The 21038-nt window shown below is 51.3% G+C and overlaps 1 protein-coding gene across 1 annotated transcript in view; it reads left to right on the forward strand.

Moving 5' to 3' along the window:
- Positions 1-257: 257 nt before the first annotated feature.
- Positions 258-21038, forward strand: part of LOC8031122 (tight junction protein ZO-1) — a 183789-nt gene continuing 163008 nt past the window's right edge. The window contains exon 1 of the mRNA XM_040210366.3: positions 258-502. Within this exon, the coding sequence (XP_040066300.2) occupies positions 419-502 (84 nt within the window). The 5' untranslated portion in view covers positions 258-418. The remainder of the gene's footprint in view (positions 503-21038) is intronic.

Consider the following 21038-nt stretch of genomic DNA (forward strand, 5'->3'; position numbering starts at 1 on the left):
GCAAGCTCTACCGTCTCCGGCCGATCGAGAAAATGTCCCGCGACTAATCAACGAAGGTAAAGAAAGAAAACGCGTCGCTGCAACGGCGGATCAAATACGGGGAAAGTGGCCAAAGCATGAAGCGAGCATTCAAAAACGTCGCCTCCCTTCCCCGGATTCCTCCTCGGCATCTCCGGGTTCCACGGGTCCCGATTGGCCAAAAAACTCGTTTGGGTGGCCCAGTGTTTCCAGGCGAGCGAGCTCGGCCCGCCGCTTTCGGAGTGGGTCCAGCCGGCGCGCCGAGCGAGCTGCTCGCTCACTGTTGTTGCCGTTGTCGTGCCGTGCGTGCGTGGTGGTGTCACCCGTCGTTGGAATGCGGCGCCCGTCGGCACCGACCGTTCGGCTGGCTGTGCTCCGGACGATCCCGTCCTAGCGCTTCATGAAGACCCTGTGTTTCGGATTACTCGACATGGATAACAGCGGCGCCGCCGGTGCGGACCCCGGGTCTGCCGGAGAACTGCAGGTCAGGCTTCCCCTTCTCCCCTTCGCGCGCGCCTGCAACTATCGCTGCAGCTCGTGGCGGATCAGGCGGGTTCCGTGGACGGACCAAAAGATTCTCGGCTCCCGCCTGAAAAGCTCGCGGGCGGTTTTGGGGCTCCTCTGCCACGACATTTGGGTGGCTTCGGAGAAGAGCGAAGGTGTTTGTCTTTATTTCGAACGACCTCGGGGAGGAGAGGGAGGTTTTGAAATACACTGAGCGAGGAGGTCAGCGGGGGAAGTGGAGGGTTCCCGAACTTTTTGGTTCTTTCACCCTTCGATGGATGGCGCTAGTTGCGCACCCCCCGCCGCGTGGCCAGGCTCGGCCGTCTTGGCTCGGGTACAGTGGCAGCTCGGGAAGTTAGTTTGAACCCGGACTTCACCTACAGTACCTCGTGCACTCAAGGCACGCCATTAAACCACGAACTGACTTGTTAATTTAAAAACGAGGATTTTATTAAAGCGTGAGAGGCTTTTGAACTGAACCCCCTAACCTCAGACATTTGTCCATTCGTCCGTCTGCGCTTTCCCACGCTACGTCACTTGACGTCATGGTATCACGTGACTCCACGATTTGAAAGTGACGTCAATTGCTAAATTCGAAGGAGAAAGTGACAACATTTTCGCAATTTGGTGATACACAACGATTCAGATATTGAGAATAGTACCGTAATGGGAGAGGACTTTAAAGGGACACTGACACCCCCCCCCCCCCCCCCCCCCCCCCAAATACTTTTTTTTTTCATTTTTTTGCGAGGCGATTCATTATGGTGTCGGAATACTACCCAATTAATATTTTGCTACAGAGTCACGTTAATAAAGCCAAAAAACGCAACTGCTCGAATCCGAAACCCACGCACCGCACGGAGATGTGGAGAGGGGAGAGTGAGTGGCGAAAGTCACGTAACTACGCTCGACTGTGCGTTTTTTTTTGTTTTTTTTTTCGGGTGCAGCAGGCGAAATGCGTTTGGCATTTGTTTGCCGTGCGATTCCTTTGCAGTTACGTTTGTTCCGCTCGCTGTTCCTGTACTTTAAGACGAGTTGTTTGGTACATTTAAGTGTTGGCAATTAGTAGGGAGTGCCCGTGGGGAATTGCCGTGATCGGCTCCGAAAAGAATACTCCCAAGATGTTGCGTGAAGAGCTGCCTCACATCTCAAAGTGGCATTGTGCGGCAGGGGTGTCAAACATGGAATCCCATACCATTTAGTTCAGCGACGCATCGTCCACAACAATTGTTTTTATTTTCCAACGATAATTGTAAAAAAAAAAAAAAAAAAAAAACTTTGAAATATATATATATATATATATATATATATATATCGCACTAGGGATCGAACCTGTGCCCACTGCGTGTGAAGCGGACGTCTTCCCACTGAGCTACTGAAGAATTTTTTTTTTTTTATTTTATTGCATCTGAGCTACTGAAGGAACTGTTTCGTTCGTAGTAATGCAGCGGGTCGACTGTATGTCGGAAAGTTTGCTGCCGATTTGTCTCTCGCGGGCAGCGCCACGCATTGGCCACATTCGCACCTAGTAAAAAACAAAAAAACAAAAAAAAACATACGCGTGCGTATTTAACTCGAAGTACGCACTTCGTGCTTGACGTTCGAGCGAGAGCGATGTCTTCTGCCGCGAGAAGGGACGACGGCTCGGCGACGTCTTCGTGCAATCGGCTTGCTGGTCGGGCGTGTCGTACGGGATGAATACCAGTTCTTTTGATCGGTCCAAAATTTCTCTTTCGAAGGAAGACGAAATTCGCCGGTACCGTGAACGACAGTTCTGAAGTAGAGGTCCCACGACCGTCGTCCGCTGCCATCCGCTAGTCCCACGATACGCGAAACGACACCATGTTGAGAATTATGCGGTGAATGCACAGAATGGACTTCCGGTTGTCTGTGCTACCTTTTTTTTTTTTTTTTTTTCAATCATCGTATTTGCAGTTTTTTGGAAGCCACAAAAAAATGGGCTTCCTATTTTTTTTTATATTTTTAGTATCGACTGCGTGCCTTCCATGACCCACGACTTTGATTAAATTTGGTGGTCGCGTCGAAACCTTAGAGAACGGCCCGTGACCACGGAAAAGAGAGTGAGCGCGACTCCAACCGGCCAGTTCTCGATCGGCGGTTTTCGGGCGGAAAGAAACCGAATTTCGAGCCGCGAATTCTGTTCTGGGCAGTTGGGCTCTCACATGTCACGTACAACTGAAAACCTCGGCGAGCATCAACACCCTGTCAGTATCCCTTTCAAGGGGCGCGGAAACGAAATGAAGGGAGCGCGAGCTCTCCGCCCCTCGCTTCCAAGTCGGCCAGCGGGCAGCGCAATGCGTATTGCGCTCGTGACGTCAATAGTTCATGGGGAACTGTAGTTGCGAGCCTTGCTGCTTGGTGGTACCAACGCCTGACAACCTCGCCTAGTTAGGGCCGCGAAATGATCTGCGCCTAATTTTCGGTTCAGTATCCCCTTAAAAAAAAAAAAAATAATACAAAAGGGAATGTTTTAAGGCATTTTCGTTTTTTTTTCCTTTTTTACTTGTTTTTGATTATGGTAAGTGCCCGAAGGCTTGTGAAGCTGTACACTACAACTTTTTCCCTGGGTCCCCCATCCATAATCGATCACACACGCACACACACACACACACACGCACACGCACACGCACACACACACACACACACACACACACACACACATACACACACACACACACAAAATAGTTATTATTATTGAACATGACAAACCCCGAGAACACTAAAATCTCTCGAACACAGCAGCTGCGTTCGAGGCCTTTGTCCGTGTAGTTTTATGCCTGCAGTCTCGGGGTTTATGTCACGTTCCATCGAAATCAGCTCGTTTGCGCCCTTGCATTCGCTTCCTTATTATTATTGTCGTTGAAAACACATTTTAAGACACCTCTCGTGCACCTCAGTGGGAGATTTTCTTTTGGTTGTCTAAATATGTGTTTTTTTTTGTTTTTTTTTGAGGCAGGCAAGGATATTTTAAAGGCGCATTCCCACCGGTGATGTAAGCAGTCGCGCGATGCGACTAGATCACATCGCAAAAAAATTATATGGACCCACCGGCGTGCGCGATGAGCGAGTCCAACGCCTTCGTTTGGCGAGTTGTTTCGAAAACTCTCGCTCCGAATGCCGTTGATTGGCTCAGCCGCTCCGCGATTGGACCTTATCGCAAAAAAGTCGGGTCGAGTAGCGACTGCTCAAATCGCGTCGCTTTTTGCCCGCGATGGTCTTTTTTCGCTATGAAAGTGATCGCGCGACTAGATCGCATCGCCGGTGGGACGGAGTTTGCAACTGGTTTCTTCTGAAACACGGCGCGATGTACTTTGCGATGAGGTTTCACAGCTCTGCTCGTCGTGCTTCATTATCAAGTTTTTTTTTGTTTTTTTAATTATTTTTCGGTACTTTTGGGAAGATCCCCATGGCGTTCCACTTGTCCGCCGTGAAATGTCGAAGAATCTCTTTGTCTCCGCGTCGCTCAGGAAGCATTCGGCTATTTGCGGCCTCCGGTTTGTGCTTATTTTGCCTTTCTTGGTGGCGGGATGAGAGAGCCCCGAGATGTTGAGCGAAGGCAACAAAAGCAAGATGCAAAGTTTGAGAAAAGGGCGCCGGAGGAATGCTGCTGGTCCCCGAAGAAATGGGGTCAGCTCGTCCTTCCCCGCTGGGCGGGATCTCCTCTTGGTGTTTTTGCTCGCCGATCGACCGTCTGGCTCCGTAATCGATGCAACTGGTGCAGTGGTACTTTGCACAGAGGAACGTCCAGTCACTTCTGCACAACCGTCCACCTCGCTTCCAATTTGTCAGGAGGCCACGTGACTCCCGTGTGCTGTCTGTGCAACTCTTTGTCTGTTTTCCCATCCCGAGATGGCACTGATTGCAGGGAGGCAAAACTGTAATATGCTTCTTAATATCCAGTTACTCTAGGATCGTCGTCTAAACCCTGAGTGACGGGGCAATAAAATAACTGACGAGACGACAGACAGGTGGAGCAGATCTGTATCGCTACCATCTGGTGTTTTGGACGCACGAGTATTGCGGGAGAAGCGACTCTCGCTCTTGCAGGAGGCGGAACGGGCTCGACTAATGACCCCGCACTCTAGCTTACCGCAAAAAAATGAAGCGATTTACAATAGACCGATCTCACCAGCCAGTTTGACTGCGCCACCGCTGCCGCAATGCATGGAGGGAACTTTAGTCTTCTGCACGTGCAATAACCTTGCTGGAGCTCTGCGCTTGTGGAGCACGAAATGGCACAAGCCCTCACGTGTACGGCTGTCTGCCTCCCGTGAACTAAAGTTATGGCGGCGTCACGCATGCGCCGAACGCTTAGTGAGATCGGTCTATTGATAAACGCAAAGAAACCAATAAAACGTTTAGGAAACAACAGCAACGACAACAACCGTGTAGGTTGTGTATACGACACGGCCGCAGGTTTTAGGCCGCCTACGTGCCTAGTCAAGTGAAATGAAACCGAATGTATTTTGAAGTAACGGAAGTAGTGGAGTGAAACCTAATTGTGGAATGGAACACATTTCTTTCGACATCTCGTAGACCTTTGTAGACCCCATCTCAGGGTCTACAAGATGTCGATTCATTACCAGCTCTCCTGCACTCTATCACTGCTTACATTTCTTTGTACGTCATATAATCGATTGAACGAAACAAATAGTTAAATACGAGGTAAACTTTATACTTCTCAACGATACGCGAGAAACCGAACGAAACGAATGTCGAGGCACAACACAAAGGTCGGAAGTCAGGCGGGTAATTTCTCCCCCAAAAGAAGTCAAAATTGTCCCGCCTTCCTGCTTAGAGAGCCGGAAGTTAGCAGAAATTTAGCTAGTACCTACGCTAGCCTAGGGTTTTTAACGCAGAAAACCGCTACATTTGGCGGGATAACCGCTAATTTGGCAGCGCTGCCGCAGAAGCGGCCACTGCCACCGATGGATGCGAATTGGCTCCGACGGATCCGAATGGTCCGGTCGGCGCCTGGCTTTCCGAGAGCGGTCCTCCGGCCTTCGAAGCGTTGGCCACCAGGCACTCGTGGTGGCGACCTCGATTGGCGCAGAGTCTCTTCGAGGTGCCCCGCTTTGGTTGGAGAAGGCGCTCGTTATTCTGGTCCCTTTCCCTATTCGCGACTCCAACTAACTATAGGTGGCGCCACTCATTTTCCAAGATGGCGGGTTTAGTGAGGGTCAGAGATGCGTGCCGCTGTTGAGCCTGTCTAGTGTGCTGGCTTCACTGAGCGACATAAATTATTCCTGGTAATACGAAGAAGCTAATGTTTTGTGAGCGCAAGTCACCTCTTTAACCTGAAAACAAGAACGGTGTTTAGCGTTTTATTTGCGGAAGGATGCGCGTTTTAATTCTGGAGCGAAACCGAAACTTACCTGTATTTTGGATTTAATTTCTCGATATAGGTCTTAATTTCGGATTCTTTCATGACTCAAGATGTGTCTTACATCGTAATTATTTACTTAGAAAACTTGTTCGCGGAAACTTTATTTTGTGACATACCGTTCCATCAAGGCTGATATTTGTAGTTGTTGAAAAAAAATCAATGCTGATATCTGTGCGTTCTCGCTGCCTATTTCTCACTCAGATAATTGTCATGGAAATAATGACAATTATCCCAGCACAAGAATAAAAGAATAATTCCAATTTTTACATTATGTCAACGAAACGCATAAACTAATAAACGCTGCTCTCACTGCGACAACCCAAGACGGAATCCGAGTCAGACAGCTGAAGTGTGTGTTTTTATAGCACCGCGTGACGCGTTGGACTTCATATTACATCCAGTGTTTGACTGTTTGCCTATCTTGATAACTATGTCAGTTTTTTATATGCTAAAAAGAAAACAGAATTATACCTTTAATATACCTTTCTGGAAAGACTACTATGGTTAAATAGCGATTCTCGTGATCTTGGCGTTAATTGGAGGCATATATATATTGCCGCGATTTGTATTAATAATAATAATATTAAAATTCACATATTTGAATAAGTAATTCTGCAAGCTCTAATATAATTTGTTGCTAATAATCTAATTTTAAGCGCGCGAAGAAATATGACAATGAAAGCTGTGCTAATTATCATCACTGGTTCCTATTGCTGCATTTTAGTTACCAAGAAAATAAAAAAATAGTCTAAAATCAATGAAAACATTTTAGCCAATGTGAGAAATTCATGTAAAGTTACATTAATTGTGGGTAAAGTATATTGTGCTGTCAAAGTTGCGACTTTTGACAATCGGCGAAACGTCCAAAGTCGCCGCCAATATACTTCCAGATCAAATGCCCTAAAATAAAAAAAATGAAATAAAAAAAAGTTTTTTTTAAATTACTTTTTTTTTATAACATTTATTGACTTTTGTATCTGCTTGCCGTCCTTTTGCCAATCTCAGCCTTTCCAGTTCGAAGGAACACCTACCTGCTTGCACGTCTGCTTACTGCAGCACGTTTCGGTGGTGTTGGAAGGCGGTGAAACAGTAGTGAGTTTCAATATTGCGTATACGGGCGAACTCAAGCCCTGTGTGTTTGCGTTAGCTTTGCGTATTCCACACTGCGCGTGCGCGGAGCCCGAAATTGCGGTCTTGGATGGCGCATAGCGATGAGGAGCACGCACAACGTGGGGCACGCAACTCTAACACAAAAGCACACCGCTTGCGTTTGCTTCTATGCGCAATAATAAACCTCTCCAGTAAGGTACAATCCCATACCGGCTGCAGCACTACGTTGGACAGTGAAGAGTGTTGTTTGCATTCAGAAACGACATTTTGAGAGCCATGATCGCGAGCAGTTCGGCCATGCCCGCTGAGCTGCAGAATCGGGGGACCCTCACTAGAGCGCTTCCCGTTTCCGCCGCGGGAGGGCGAGCGTCCAGCTGGAGACGCGAATACGAGAAGCCGCCCGCTCTGCTGGCCACCCTGTTCCAAGCGGCTCGGCGTTCGGGACGGAAAGCGTGCCCTTCGGGGTTCTAGGCGGACGAGGAACGCTCACGGCGGGAAACGCGCTGCGCCGTTTTCAGACGCTTTCCTCGTTCCAGGTACGGGGTGCGGCCATTAACACCGAGCCTAGTCGACGCCGCGCTGCACCATCCTCGAGCCAAGTGTTTGATCCGCTTTTAACCACGCGAGGGAGCACTCTCCACCGTAGCACTCTCGCTGCGAAGGCTGCAGGCACGAGAGATTAAAGCTGCGCGCTCCTCCTCTCGCCGAAAATGACGCAGAATGTTGTCCACGGGCATAAAATGTACTTTGAAATGTTGTTCCATTACTTTCGAAGATACTACTCGAAAAATGCGAACCTCGCTGATACTGTAAGAACGTTCACCCTGAAGCGGAGGCTGCAGCCAAAGCTACGAGCGCGAGCTAACCCGCGCTCCTGGCTTTGAGGCGGGCATTTCAAGCGCGAGTGCTCGGTCTGCGGGAGAACGTTTCGGAGCAGCGACCCTCTCGTGCTTGTGGCACACCCGGGCGGGACTCTTTCCGGAACGGATCAGTTAAGTATTTAGGAGTCCCGCTTATTAATTAACGTGTTTTCTTTTGGTTAGGAAAGTTTATCTTTCCAGAGTTGCGTCGGCATTGTGTTTTTTTAGCTTTCTACGTTTGGGTCGGCGGGGCCAGAGCGGCCGCGACGCGGGAGCGGTCCCCCCCGCGGTCGTTAAGAAGCGTCTCGGGTTTCGGGGGTCTGCTCGGACCGGGACCGAAAGAGCCCGCGCTGGAAGATGCTTGTGGCTTATAACCGAATGTGCGTGTATGCAGAGGGTTTTGCCGCTTAGTGTAAAATTGTCCTTTTTGCCCGATGCAATAATTTAGCGGTTGGCGCCAGTCAGGCTGGGAAAATAGCAGAGAACAACTCTACAAGGAGTTTGGGTTTGGCGGTTAGGACGCCAAAATGACAGCTCGCCGACCATTGGAGAACAGTGTACCACGTGTGAGTGGCGGAATTTGAAGTGATTGGTCGGTTCCTGGGGGGAAAGGAGGCCCCTACGTGCATACAAAAGGAGCGCGGAGAGGATTTTGGGGGATTCGGACTTTGGATTTGATGGAGAGAAATTGGGGACGGGGGTCGAGAGTTTAGACGAGGCGGTATGGCCTCCCAAGTTGGGAATTGTAACTAGTGTGTAAATAAATGCACATAGTTCTCTAAAAGCAGTGAGTCGACCCGTCACTCAGCGACGTTCGTGCCACCACGCTCCAGACCATCGAAGCGGAACCTGCCTCCCACACCACCGGGAGGAACAACTTTAACTGGCGCAGTCGACAGGATGGTGGCACGATTTCCGGTGAGACGACGTGGCGGCGACCTGTGGGCAAGTACGTGAGCTTCGGCTCAACGGCGGACGAGGCAGCATCCCTGTGAGAAGCCTCGTGGGCTCCGGCCCGAAGTGACCAGGACGACATACCCGTGAGAGGTCTTGGGGGTTTCGACCCGACGTCAACGGTGGACGAGGCAACATCCACGTGAGAAGCCTCGTGGGCTCCGGCCCGAAGTGACCAGGACGACATCCCCGTGAGAGGTCTTGGCGGGTTTTGACCCGAAGTGGACGAGGCGACATCCCTGTGAGAGGCCTCGTGGGTTTCGACCCGAAGAGAACAAGGCGACATCCTCGTGAGAGGCCTTGTGGGTTTCGACCCAAAGGGGACGAGGCGACATCCCTGTGAGAGGCCTCGTGGGTTTCGACCCGAAGAAAAGGAGCGGACGGAGCAACATCTACGCGAGAAGCTTCGTGTGCGGCGGTCCAAAGTGCAGCGACGACGCAGCATCGTCTACGTGAGAGGTTGCGTGGTGTTGCGACCCGAAGAACGGACCAGCCGGTACCCGACCCCAGGACCAACTCCGGCGGGTGACGTCCAGCGACGCCGAGAGTCATCGCCCCAGGAGCAGCGCACTGACACAGGTGGGACTCACTTCTGTTTCCTCCGGGTTTCGCATGTCAGTGGTGACTCGGTCCATGACCAAGGGGGCTCAGGAAGCGATGAGTGAGAGCGGCGATAAGAGCCCGGCCATGCTGGACGACATGTCGGAGGGGGGAGGGAGTAAGAGCGAGAACGAGCTTAAGCTAAAAATTGAAGCTCTAAAACTGCAACTCCAGCTCGCACAAATTAACGCGAAGCAGACAGGGGAGAAGGCGTGTTGCGGTGGAAAAGACGCGGGTGAAAAAAGCAAGATGTCGGCATACGCAAAGGAGCTGCGCGCGGTGTTGGCTCAGATGCCAGATGCCGAGTCCATGGTCCCAGGGTGGTTCAAAAACGTAGACACGCTTTTCGCGTCGATGAGCATACCAGCGGAAGCACAGGGGGCCATCATTCTTCCGTTTCTAACGGAAAGAATGAGGGCTTTCAGCGCGAATCAGTCAGACGGACGGATAATGCCGTACCCAGAATTGAAAGAAAAAATTCTCAGGGAACTTAAGATGACCGCCAACGAATACCGGAGGTTATTCCTCACATCTCGAAAAACAGACGGCGAGTCGTGGGCACAATTTTCCACGAAACTAGAGACGTTTTTTTTGTACTATCTGAACAGTCGCGAGATTCAGACTCTGGATCAGCTGAAGCACCTCATGGTGTCAGATAGGTTGAAGCAAGTCATGCCAGACGAAGTGAGAACCTACGTTCTCCAAAATGAGACGAATGGGTGGCTTAGGCCAAAGGAGGTAGTTGAGTTGGCGGAGAACTTTGACGAAAGCCGTCGTGGGAGAAAGCCTCGAGGCAGGGAGAAAGCGTGGGGCGGCGCACCCGTTCGAGGGCGAGATGGGCAGCCTAAGGAGACTGCGCTGACGACGACTGACGGCGAGGGACGCGGCGCGGACCGAATGAGGGCAATTCGTTGCTTTGGTTGTGGCCGAACGGGACATATCCAGAGAAACTGTCAGCAATCACGAAGGCAAGCAGACGAAGGTCAGGGGAACCAAAACAAACATGACCCACGAAAATTGGTAGCCCAGGTGGCGTCTATGCCCGCGGAAAAAGCTAAGGAGTGCGTCGAAAGGGCCGGTATGAGTCTCAGGTGGGTGGATCTCCTAGTGGCAGACAGACCTCTGAAGGCCTGCCTAGATTCCGGGGCAGAGATTACGGTCTTGAGATTGGAAACGGTTCCTGCGGCGTGCTTAGAACAGAGTAAAGGAACAATCAAGTCGAAGGGAGCGTTCGGACAGGTGGTAACCGCCGATTTGGCCTACGTGCCACTGAGTCTAGTAGTGGAGGGAGAAAGCGCGGGCCAGCAAGTCCTCACACTGTGTGCGATCACCGACGAGTTGTCGGACAGTTTGGGAGCGTTGCTTACGCCAGAGGTGTACGAAGAACTACTTCAAGTTCGATCAGTTCTCGAGAGGGAAGCGGTAGAAATTCAAGTGATGGAAAATGAGATGGACCAGGACTTCCGACGCACACCTAAGGACACACTAGAGGATAAAGTGTTCGAGTGCGAGACCACAGAGAACGAAGATGCGACGGACGTAGATGCAGTAGAGGTAGATTTGGACCAACCCGAGATTGGGCCACGTGACGAATGTTTCGCTCGCGAACAGAGGAACGACCCAACACTAAGTGACGCGTGGGAACAGGCTAGGGATGGGACCCACGGAATGCTGGTTGAGGACGGGCTGTTGTTCCACCGAGACGAGTTTGAGGGAAAGTCCTGTAAGCAGCTTGTACTTCCGAGCACGCGGAGGCGTTCCGTGCTGGAACTGGCCCATGACACTCCGTGTGGGGGTCACTTCTCGCAGCGGAAAACGAAACAGAGAATCAGGAGTGCGTTCTTTTGGCCTACGATGGCAGCCGATGTCAAAAGACATTGTCAGACATGTCACACGTGTCAGACGTTTTCGCGAAAACAGGTGACCGATCGCGTGCCAATCACACCGCTCACCAGGCCGGAGCAGCCGTTCCAGGTAGTCTACATGGACTGCATCGGTCCCCTGGAACCTCCTTCCGCACGCGGGTACCGCTATGCGCTGAGCGTGGTGGACTTGTGCACGCGTTGGGCGGAGGTGATCCCGTTGAGAGCTTTAACGGCGAAGGCAACGTGCCAGGCGCTTTTAGAGGTGTTTTCGCGGTATGGGACACCCGAAACGATTTGCTCGGATCAGGGCACAAATTTTGTTTCGAAGCTCACAGCCGAACTAACTGAGAGACTGGGAGTGGCAGTGCGATTTTCCACCCCGGAACACCCCCAGAGTAACGGAATTGTAGAGCGGTGGAACGGGACGTTTAAGTCAATGTTGCGACATGTCGTGGAGGCCCACGACAGGGACTGGGATAAGTACATCCCATGCATGTTGTGGGCATATCGCGAGGTTCCGCATGACACAACAGGGTTTTCACCGTTCGAACTTATGTATGGACGCGAACCACATGGTCCACTGAGCATACTAAAGAAGTCGTGGACAGGCGAGTGGACGCCCCCTGCTGGGCTGAACAAACCGGCAGCCCAATTTTTGAGCGAACTCCGAGCGCGGATGGCGGAGGCAGCACAAGTGGTGGACGTGCGATCAGAGCATATCCAGAGGGCGTACGCGAACAAGTATAACCTACGGGCGAGATCGAAGGAATTCCGAGTCGGAGACGAGGTGCTGATCCTTGAAAGTGGGAAAGTGGGGAAGCTGCAACCGAAATGGTTAGGCCCCGTTAAGGTGAAGGAGAGGAGACGAGATGACAGCTACGTCATAGAGACGGAGAATGGAGTGAGATGGATACACGCCAATCGGTTAAGGCCTTACCTCGCTCGAGCAAATAACGCTGGAGTTATTTTTGAGACCGACCAGGAGTTCGGTGAGGTACCGATCGTCCCATGCGGCATCGGGCGAAGTGAAAGCGCGAACAAGGTAGGTGAGGTTAGCGAGAGGCTCACTGGGCGACAGCAGCGCGATCTAGATCGAGTACTGGGTAACTTCTCTCATGTGTTCTCGGAAGAACCGGGAAGGTGCAATGTCGGGGCCCACACGATCACTCTTCTTCCTAACGCCGGATGCACTAGAGTTCACCCGTACAGAGTACCAATCGCATTAAGAGAGGAAGTAGAGCGACAGGTGACCCAGCTGCTGGAATGGGGCTTCATCTATCCAGTAGATAGCCCGCACGCTCACCCTGTGGTGTGCGTAGCCAAAAAAGACGGATCTGTAAGGATGTGCATAGATTACAGAAAACTCAATGCAGTTACGGAGCCAGACAGTTTCCCCATGGGGAACATGACCGAGCTTTTGTATGAGGTGGCAAAGGCCAAGTTCATTTCCGTTTTGGACATGACGCGGGGGTATTGGCAGATCGCGCTCGATGTAAACTCGCAGAGACTTAGTGCGTTCGCCACGCCGCGAGGACTCTACGCTTGGAGGGTTATGCCTTACGGGTTGAGGAATTCCGCGGCCACCTTTCAGCGGGTGATGAACGAGGTGTTGAGAGAACACCGCGGATACGCGTGCGCGTATATCGACGATGTAGCGGTTTTCTCGGAGTCGTGGGAGGAACACGTCGAGCACTTGAGCTCCGTGTTGGAGACGATCGCTGGTGTGGGACTGACGGTGAATCCCACGAAGTGTAAATTCGCGCAGTCCAAGGTTAAGTACCTCGGCCACGTTGTGGGATCAGGGACTCATTCACCGGACCCAGAAAGAATCAGTGCTATATCTGAACTGAAGGCACCCAGGACCAAACGCGATGTGCGCAGTGTGCTGGGTCTCTTCAATTACTACAGAGACTACGTCCCCGGGTATTCCGAGATTGTCCGCCCATTGACTGACTTGACGCATAAGAGGGTGCCAAACCTGGTACCATGGACCAAGGCGGCGAACGATGCCTTTGAGAGAGTCAAAGAGGCTCTGGTGGCGCTGCCGGAGCTCACCGCACCCGATCCTGCTCGGGAGTACACGGTGACCACGGACGCCTCTGAGTTCGCTGTCGGCGCGTGTCTGTCGCAAATTGTGGAAGGCTTATCTAGACCGATTGCGTTCCTCAGCAAAAAGCTGACGGAAAGCCAGGCAAAATGGTCCGCCATTGAAAGAGAAGCGTACGCCATTGTGTGGGCACTGGGGAAACTCGGCACCTGGCTGTTTGGGGCGAAGATAAAAGTCGCCACGGATCATAACCCGCTGACGTATCTTACGCACGCCGCTTCCTCCAGTGCCCGACTGACGCGGTGGTCGTTGGCCTTGCAAAAGTACGATCTGGAAATCGTTCACATTAAGGGCTCGCTTAATAAATGCGCTGACGCCTTGTCAAGGCTAGACAGGCATGACTAGGGTATTATGATCATGCACTAAAGCTTGGGAACTCTCACCACTGATTTTGCGGGACCACGGAATGTACGGGAGTGGGTCCGGCCTGTGTGTGATCGTGGGTGGCAGTTGGATTTTGAACATGACAGCTATCATGACAGTGTTTCTTTTGTGTGCCCATTCTGGTGTGTGTTGGACGTTTTGCCTGCGGCAGCCGTTTTAGTGTTTTTGGTTTTGGAATTGTAACCATTTTCTTATTTTTATCGGTGCCGTTTGATTGTGTTCACATTTACGGATAATCAGTTGGTGAACTTTTAGAGCGTGATGTTGACGTTGTTGCTTTTGGTTAACTGTGGGCCAAGGAGTTGGTTCGAATATTTGCCAGTGCGATATTCGGGGAAGGAATTTATGTTGCGCTTACATCAAGTGTCAACGCAACAGTCTTGGTGGGGAGGAGTTAAGTATTTAGGAGTCCCGCTTATTAATTGAGGTGTTTTCTTTTGGTTAGGAAAGTTTATCTTTCCAGAGTTGCGTCGGCATTGTGGTTTTTTAGCTTTCTACGTTTGGGTCGGCGGGGCCAGAGCGGCCGCGACGCGGGAGCGGTCCCCCCCGCGGTCGTTAAGAAGCGTCTCGGGTTTCGGGGGTCTGCTCGGACCGGGACCGAAAGAGCCCGCGCTGGAAGATGCTTGTGGCTTATAACCGAATGTGCGTGTATGCAGAGGGTTTTGCCGCTTAGTGTAAAATTGTCCTTTTTGCCCGATGCAATAATTTAGCGGTTGGCGCCAGTCAGGCTGGGAAAATAGCAGAGAACAACTCTACAAGGAGTTTGGGTTTGGCGGTTAGGACGCCAAAATGACAGCTCGCCGACCATTGGAGAACAGTGTACCACGTGTGAGTGGCGGAATTTGAAGTGATTGGTCGGTTCCTGGGGGGAAAGGAGGCCCCTACGTGCATACAAAAGGAGCGCGGAGAGGATTTTGGGGGATTCGGACTTTGGATTTGATGGAGAGAAATTGGGGACGGGGGTCGAGAGTTTAAACGAGGCGGTATGGCCTCCCAAGTTGGGAATTGTAACTAGTGTGTAAATAAATGCACATAGTTCTCTAAAAGCAGTGAGTCGACCCGTCACTCAGCGACGTTCGTGCCACCACGCTCCAGACCATCGAAGCGGAACCTGCCTCCCACACCACCGGGAGGAACAACTTTAACTGGATCCTCGTTATGTTGCGCGAGCGCGCCGTATACATCGCGCACAATGCGGTGCACTACGGCTTCACGTGGTCCTGTCCCACCAGTGTGGGAACGCTACGCGGCGGGACATTTGCCCCGGCTGTTTAGTAGATTGTTTGCATACCTCCGATAACGGTATCCGATAACGATACTACACACGCGCAAAGGCGTCGGCGGGGTGTCGTTGTCGGAGCGATCTACTAAAACTCCCTATTATCGCTGCTTGAGGGCGCTTGAGGCTGCAAGCTGGTACGAGCTGGTAAAGCGCTTTCCAAGCTGGCACCGAGCTGGCACGTTGCTCTGACAACAGCTGCGTCGGTTCCAACAAAACGGGGTCAAAAGCGGTTTTGTTGGAGTCGACGCAGCTGTTGCCATAGCAACCCTCGCACTCGGTCCAACTCAACGTGAGTGTGCGAATGGCCCTTCGGTGTGCGGACTCCCAGTCGGCTGCGAGCCGGCACTCGTGTCCGACCTGCGGTAGGCGACCAGCCTCATATACGACCTCGGTATCTGGGGGGCGGTGGCTGGTGTGGTGGACCCTGGTCTATCGGCGCTCCTGTTTGCCCTCTCGAGCCGGCTTCGCTCCACCGGCGGTGATAAGAGCGACCGCCGGGGGCTCCGCTCCACAGCACCGACACGAGCGTGCGGACCGCCTCCTGTTCTCTCCAACCCTGGGCACCTTTGCGCAAGGTCGGTCTGCCTTTCAGGTGCGGGGACACTGGTTTACGCTGTACGTGAGGAATGTAGCCGGCCGGTACGATGCTCATCGAGGTCGAAACGGGTAGGGGTTAAGCCCCCCGGGTTCTGCAGCGCGAGCTCCACGTGCTTTGAGCTGAGGTGCGCTAGCCCACTCGGCTGCCGATGCCCGCACGCTTCACGCCACTCTTTCCGTGCCCGCTTGCAGCGTGCGGCTGCGTGCATGTTGTACGACTACAGCGGGCAACGCCAGCGAAGCTCTCGCGCAGCGGCCTATCAAACTGCCAGTCTTTTATGTACATCTTCGGGCCATCCTGGCCTAAATATAGCAAGTATTCACTGGCGGCCATAGCTGTGTGTGCGACTGCTGAGCGCGTGCTGATGGCGAGCTTCCACAGTTCTTTTGTAACGTGCATTCGGCACCTTCAAGATTGCCAGTCTTAGCAACCTATTAATGTGGGCTCGTTCTGAGCATGCGCTCTAAACAGCACCCACAAATATGGCGCCCAGTGAATACTCCTTAAAGTACGTTCGCACGGTTAAACCACCATGCCTACGAAATGCTGTCCACCGGTAAAACCGCACGTTACAGCGACCAAAACGCGCGTGTTAATGAGACACAGACAAAGGACGATCATGTCGTTGTCCTTGGTGTGTCGAACATCAGAGAGGAGCCAGGGCGTGCAATAATCGTAATTGCCTCGTCTTCGTGGTCACTCGGTCCCTGTAGCGTCTGGTGTCTCCGCTGTGGATGAGGGATTTCGCCAGTGCATTACCACCCTGGAGTAGCTGCCACCAGCTCTCGTGCCGAACGGATAGATTTCCCAGGAGCACCCTAATCGAGCGAGCTGTGATTTCATCGACTCCAGTGGGCTCCTCAAATGAGCACGTTCCGCTGCACTGGGTAGAACTTTGACGAGGTCCCTTCGAATTCCGAGATGATGAGAAACAGCTCGGCGATCGCACGTTCGTGGCAGCTGTGCTCCGCCCTCCCCTTTGCTTCACGATGGGCGCGAACAAGTTTCCGCATCTACCCGCGGACCTCGTCAACCGATTTCCTTTCGAATCGCGGGTGGCCGAGTTCTTCCTATTACCTTGAAATGGTACTTAGAATGTGGTTCGGCCAGGTTACCGTGTCCTCTGAGAAGCGCGAGTCGTCTATTCCACTTCCCTCGAGAAGGCTGTGACGTCGCAGTCTCAACTGCACCCACGCCTGCGCTGGGATGCCGATCACGACGTTCAGCCCAGACGGTATTTCTCGAGAGCTGATCACGCCGAAGACGGCAGCAGTGATTGGCTCTTGCCCTGTTCTGTCAACGCCTCGACCTCCGAGGGCCGGCGCGGGCCACCCACGCCTTCGACACGCGCGGCCGCGTCCAAGTTTCGCCATCCAGAAGTGCGAAGCGCGCCACCCAAATCTGTCTCCAATAGACTGCTTCAGCGGTTTTCATTAGTGCCACTAAATAAGCTACGCTTCAGAGTAACGACACTTGGCCATATTGTGTCTTAAAATCATGGTTGCCAGTTATCTGAAGCATTATCTGAAATCACAGGAAACGCTTTTCTGTCCTCCACAATTGTTTAGACAGTTCGCGGCAGAGCAAAGCAATATTACATGACCTTCCTAACACCGAATCTAATGCTGAGGAAGTCGCACTTTCGAATCATGACGATGGGCAGTTCCGTCTGCTCTGCATAAGAGCCAAAATGGCGGCGCCCACAACAATGTAGGGGAACGGAGTGCCGATACTCTAAGCGCAGCTTATTTAGTGGCTCTAGTTTTCATGATTGCCATAAAGTTTCCAATTGGAAATGAAATAGTTCTCTTTTCTCCAATTAATGTTTTATTAGTAAATATGAATGAATAAGTTATCTAATTAGTATATTTTCTGAAATCCAGGACGGTCCTCCGTGGCTTGCACTTCGTTCTTGAAAAATAATTTCTTTCCCATTTTTTTATTTTATTGTTTAATTTTTAGTAATTTTTAACGTATAACGCAGTGATATGATTGCTTCTCCAAAGTGCTTATCCCGCTATATCCTGTTACATTTTACCAAAATCTGAGAAATTTGCGCCAACGTCGCGCCAAAACTTAACTCGAGTAATACCGAAGATAAGATAGCTCGGGCCTCGCTGCCCGGCCGGACCGTTATGACGTGCTTATGCGAGTTTTCAGAACTTTTGATTATCGTCTCAAATAAGGTACAATTCGATCGAATTTCGTATGGAAGACAAACAAAACTCGGAAGTTTCGCAATAATTCTCACGCTCGTCGTCTATTTTGCTGGAGGGTTAGTCTCGTTGAGTGCTCACCGCACACTGGTGCACTGCTCCAGAGGACCGATTCTTATCCTCTTTGTGCTTATTCTTTCTGTGTTTTTAAGTCTCAGGGTAGGCATCGCGATTTTGCGTGTCTCGCTTCGCCGCAGCACACCGGCGTGCTCGGGGGAAGGCGCTCCTCCAGAGCGAGACCGCTCTGGCCGCCGCCATTTTGCGAATCGAGCGATGCCTATCAGCCAGAAATTTCTGGTGCCCGCCTGAGCTGTGGAAACCCGGTCAGCGTGACTCCCCACCTGCATTTTGCATTCGGAGTTCGCCGGCTTTTCTTCGAAGTTTTTACTTTATTTGCCTGTTTAGGATGCTTGCCCTTTGTGCGTTATCTTCCACTGTGAGAACCAGGGAATACCAGGGCTCGTAGCCCGCTCGGCCTTCGCAGGAAACGAACGAAGAAAGCGAACGTCAAGCAGCCCGCGACGCAGGCAGTTCGACGTTCTTGGAGGATTATTTATGTTGAGGTAATCTCCAAAAAGCCTTGCCGGCTATGTTCCGGGTCTTCGCGAAAAATAGCTGATAGGGTCGGGTCCGGGTTGTGGCGACGAAATAGACACGTTCGTTCGTTTGCTTTGAAGCTGTTCGAAAAGGCAGCTCTCTTCTAGATGTTCCCCAAACACACCGGATTCCGTCCGATTGTCGTGAAGTGACTGTCGGCGATCGTCGGCACTGTATATTGGACGTGCTGTGTTATTCGAGACCTTTCTCAAGTCCTGCTCGGATATCGCGGCACCGTGGGGTACGTACAATATAGCTATATGTTGTTCGAATGATAGTACTCCTCGAATTTCATGTTGTGGGCGGGGAATATCCATGCAGTTCGCATATCCTGTGTGGTCAAATATTTTCGACGGCTAAGACCTTTGTAAAATGACACAGCTGAGTGTACGTGCCGTAAAAAAAATCACCATAAAAGGAAACAAATTTTCCAGTTGCATTTGTTCTGTCGCGCACGGACTCACCAAAACAGCTTTCATTTCTTCGTTTTTGTTGCCAAAAAATAGTTCAATGCATTTTTAAAAACCCAGAGCAATTCTATTCGCCATAGAACACGAAATAAAAAATAGAACGCAGCAATGTAGCCTCCACCAGCGTCCGGAAGTGCGCCTACGCAGGCTGCCACAGCCCGCTGACTACAAAACCCACAGCTCAGTGCAGTCGGGCAACACTGACGTACCCTCTCAAAACCAGGGACGCCCGCTGTAAGTCGCTTCGTTCGAGACTGCCGCTGGAAAGGTTTATAGTACATGATAGACTGCGATATCCTGGCCTTTTTCCAATTTTAGATGTAGCGAGGATGCTTCGCTGTTGCAATGAAATGTGTATGTTTAGTCTTTTATGCAAACTCATTGGTTTAGCTATATAGAGATGGGAGTAAAAGCAGTGTCTGTAAGTTTGGGAAGAACTTTAAAGGGAAACTGAACCGAAAGTTGGATTTCACAAAACAAAACTAAAAAATAAGCGAGACGCTGAAAAAAAAAAAAAAAAAAATATCTCTAACGGATCGCCGAAGAGGCGCGATTGAACACGGCCGACGAGACAAGTCACTGTAGGATTCTCATTCCCTCTGCTCCTCGCCACGTCCCGTCGAGCTGGTGAACCGAGGCGAGGAGGAGAGAAGCGAGGCCGCTTCCCTCATTCTCAACTGTTCCAGGAGGACAATGACGTCATAGCCCTCGCTTGATCGCTCCCTTCTTTTGCCAAAAGTACGGCCATCTGTTTGAGACATCGATATGTGAGATGTTTTGGAAGCAGTGAGAGAGTGCAGGCGAGCTGGTAATCAATCGTCATCTTGTAAACCCTGAGATGGGGAACGATGTGTTTTTGTTGTTTTGTTTTGTTATGTTCGTCCGTTTTTTTATCGTTCCCCATCTCAGGGTTTACAAGATGATGTTTTGGAGTTAGTTGGGAGGTGTTTTGGAGAACGGGACGTGTTAACGCTTCTGCGGCCTTATTTTACGAAATCCAAATTTCGGTTCAGTATCTCTTCAACGAGTTCGTCGGGGTGGTTTTTAAGTTTCGTTCACACGCTGTTTGTGTTATAAAGTTCTACGCGGCGTGCGGTCCTGTGTCACTACTTCGTGATGCACGTTAAAGACGCCATTTCAAACTTGGCGTAACGCAGGAAAAAGAAGCACTCTGAACTATACTCGCGCACGACGCCCGTTCCTGAGCTTTCTCGGCCATTCCCTTGGCGGCAACATACACTTTGTCAGCGGGCAAGCCAAAAATGAACCGCGACGAGGATACGTCGGTTAAGCGCTGGTATGAGGTTATGCGAAAAAGGTCTACAATTCCATAGAGCATGGACCATGAAACATTTGTATAGAGCAATAAACTCAAACCACTTTTGATCTCCGAGTCAAAAGCAGTCCAACTGTACGTAAGAGAGGAGTAGCACAGGACTACCCACCGCAACCTGCCTTCAGATTTAAAACGCGTTCCATTTCTTTCGGGGGTGAGGTGCTCGTGTGACTGGGAGGGAGGCGGGGGGAGTGGGGGGGGGGGGGGGGGGAGGGGGGGGGGAGGGTAAGGGGAGGGAGCCGCGAGCCGCACTTTAACATGCGAAGAGCCGCAGTTTGGCCACCCCTGTTATAGACCATACGAAAGACAGTCACCCGAGTCACCGGAATATCCGTGGTTCTAATTCCGTGTGCCAAGTTTCTCCTTGAACTCGTAGTCATGCGGCACTCGAAGCACGGATCTCTCTGTGACTTAGGTTCGAACCTGTATGCAGACTCTCTTTTGTATGATAAGCAGTGTGACCCCCGGCTTATGGCGCCTGATTCTGAGAGTTATTTGACCATTTGTTTTTATTGCCTACCTGATGTTTACCTACACCGGAACCGCGTTAAAAAAGCGTCCGCTGACGGGAAAACGTACACGATGGAGCCCGAAGGTCGTTAAGGTTTTGGATGTCCTCTAGGTATCTGCTCACCTAGTCGTTCTACGAAGGTTTGCGGCGGGACCTTGGTCTCGGCGTTTGTGTACACAAACCCAGAAGACGTGTTTGACATCGTGGTAACAATGTGCC

The sequence above is a fragment of the Ixodes scapularis genome, unplaced genomic scaffold, assembly GCF_016920785.2.
Source record: "Ixodes scapularis isolate PalLabHiFi unplaced genomic scaffold, ASM1692078v2 PGA_scaffold0__279_contigs__length_252992795, whole genome shotgun sequence".
NCBI lineage: Eukaryota > Metazoa > Arthropoda > Arachnida > Ixodida > Ixodidae > Ixodes > Ixodes scapularis.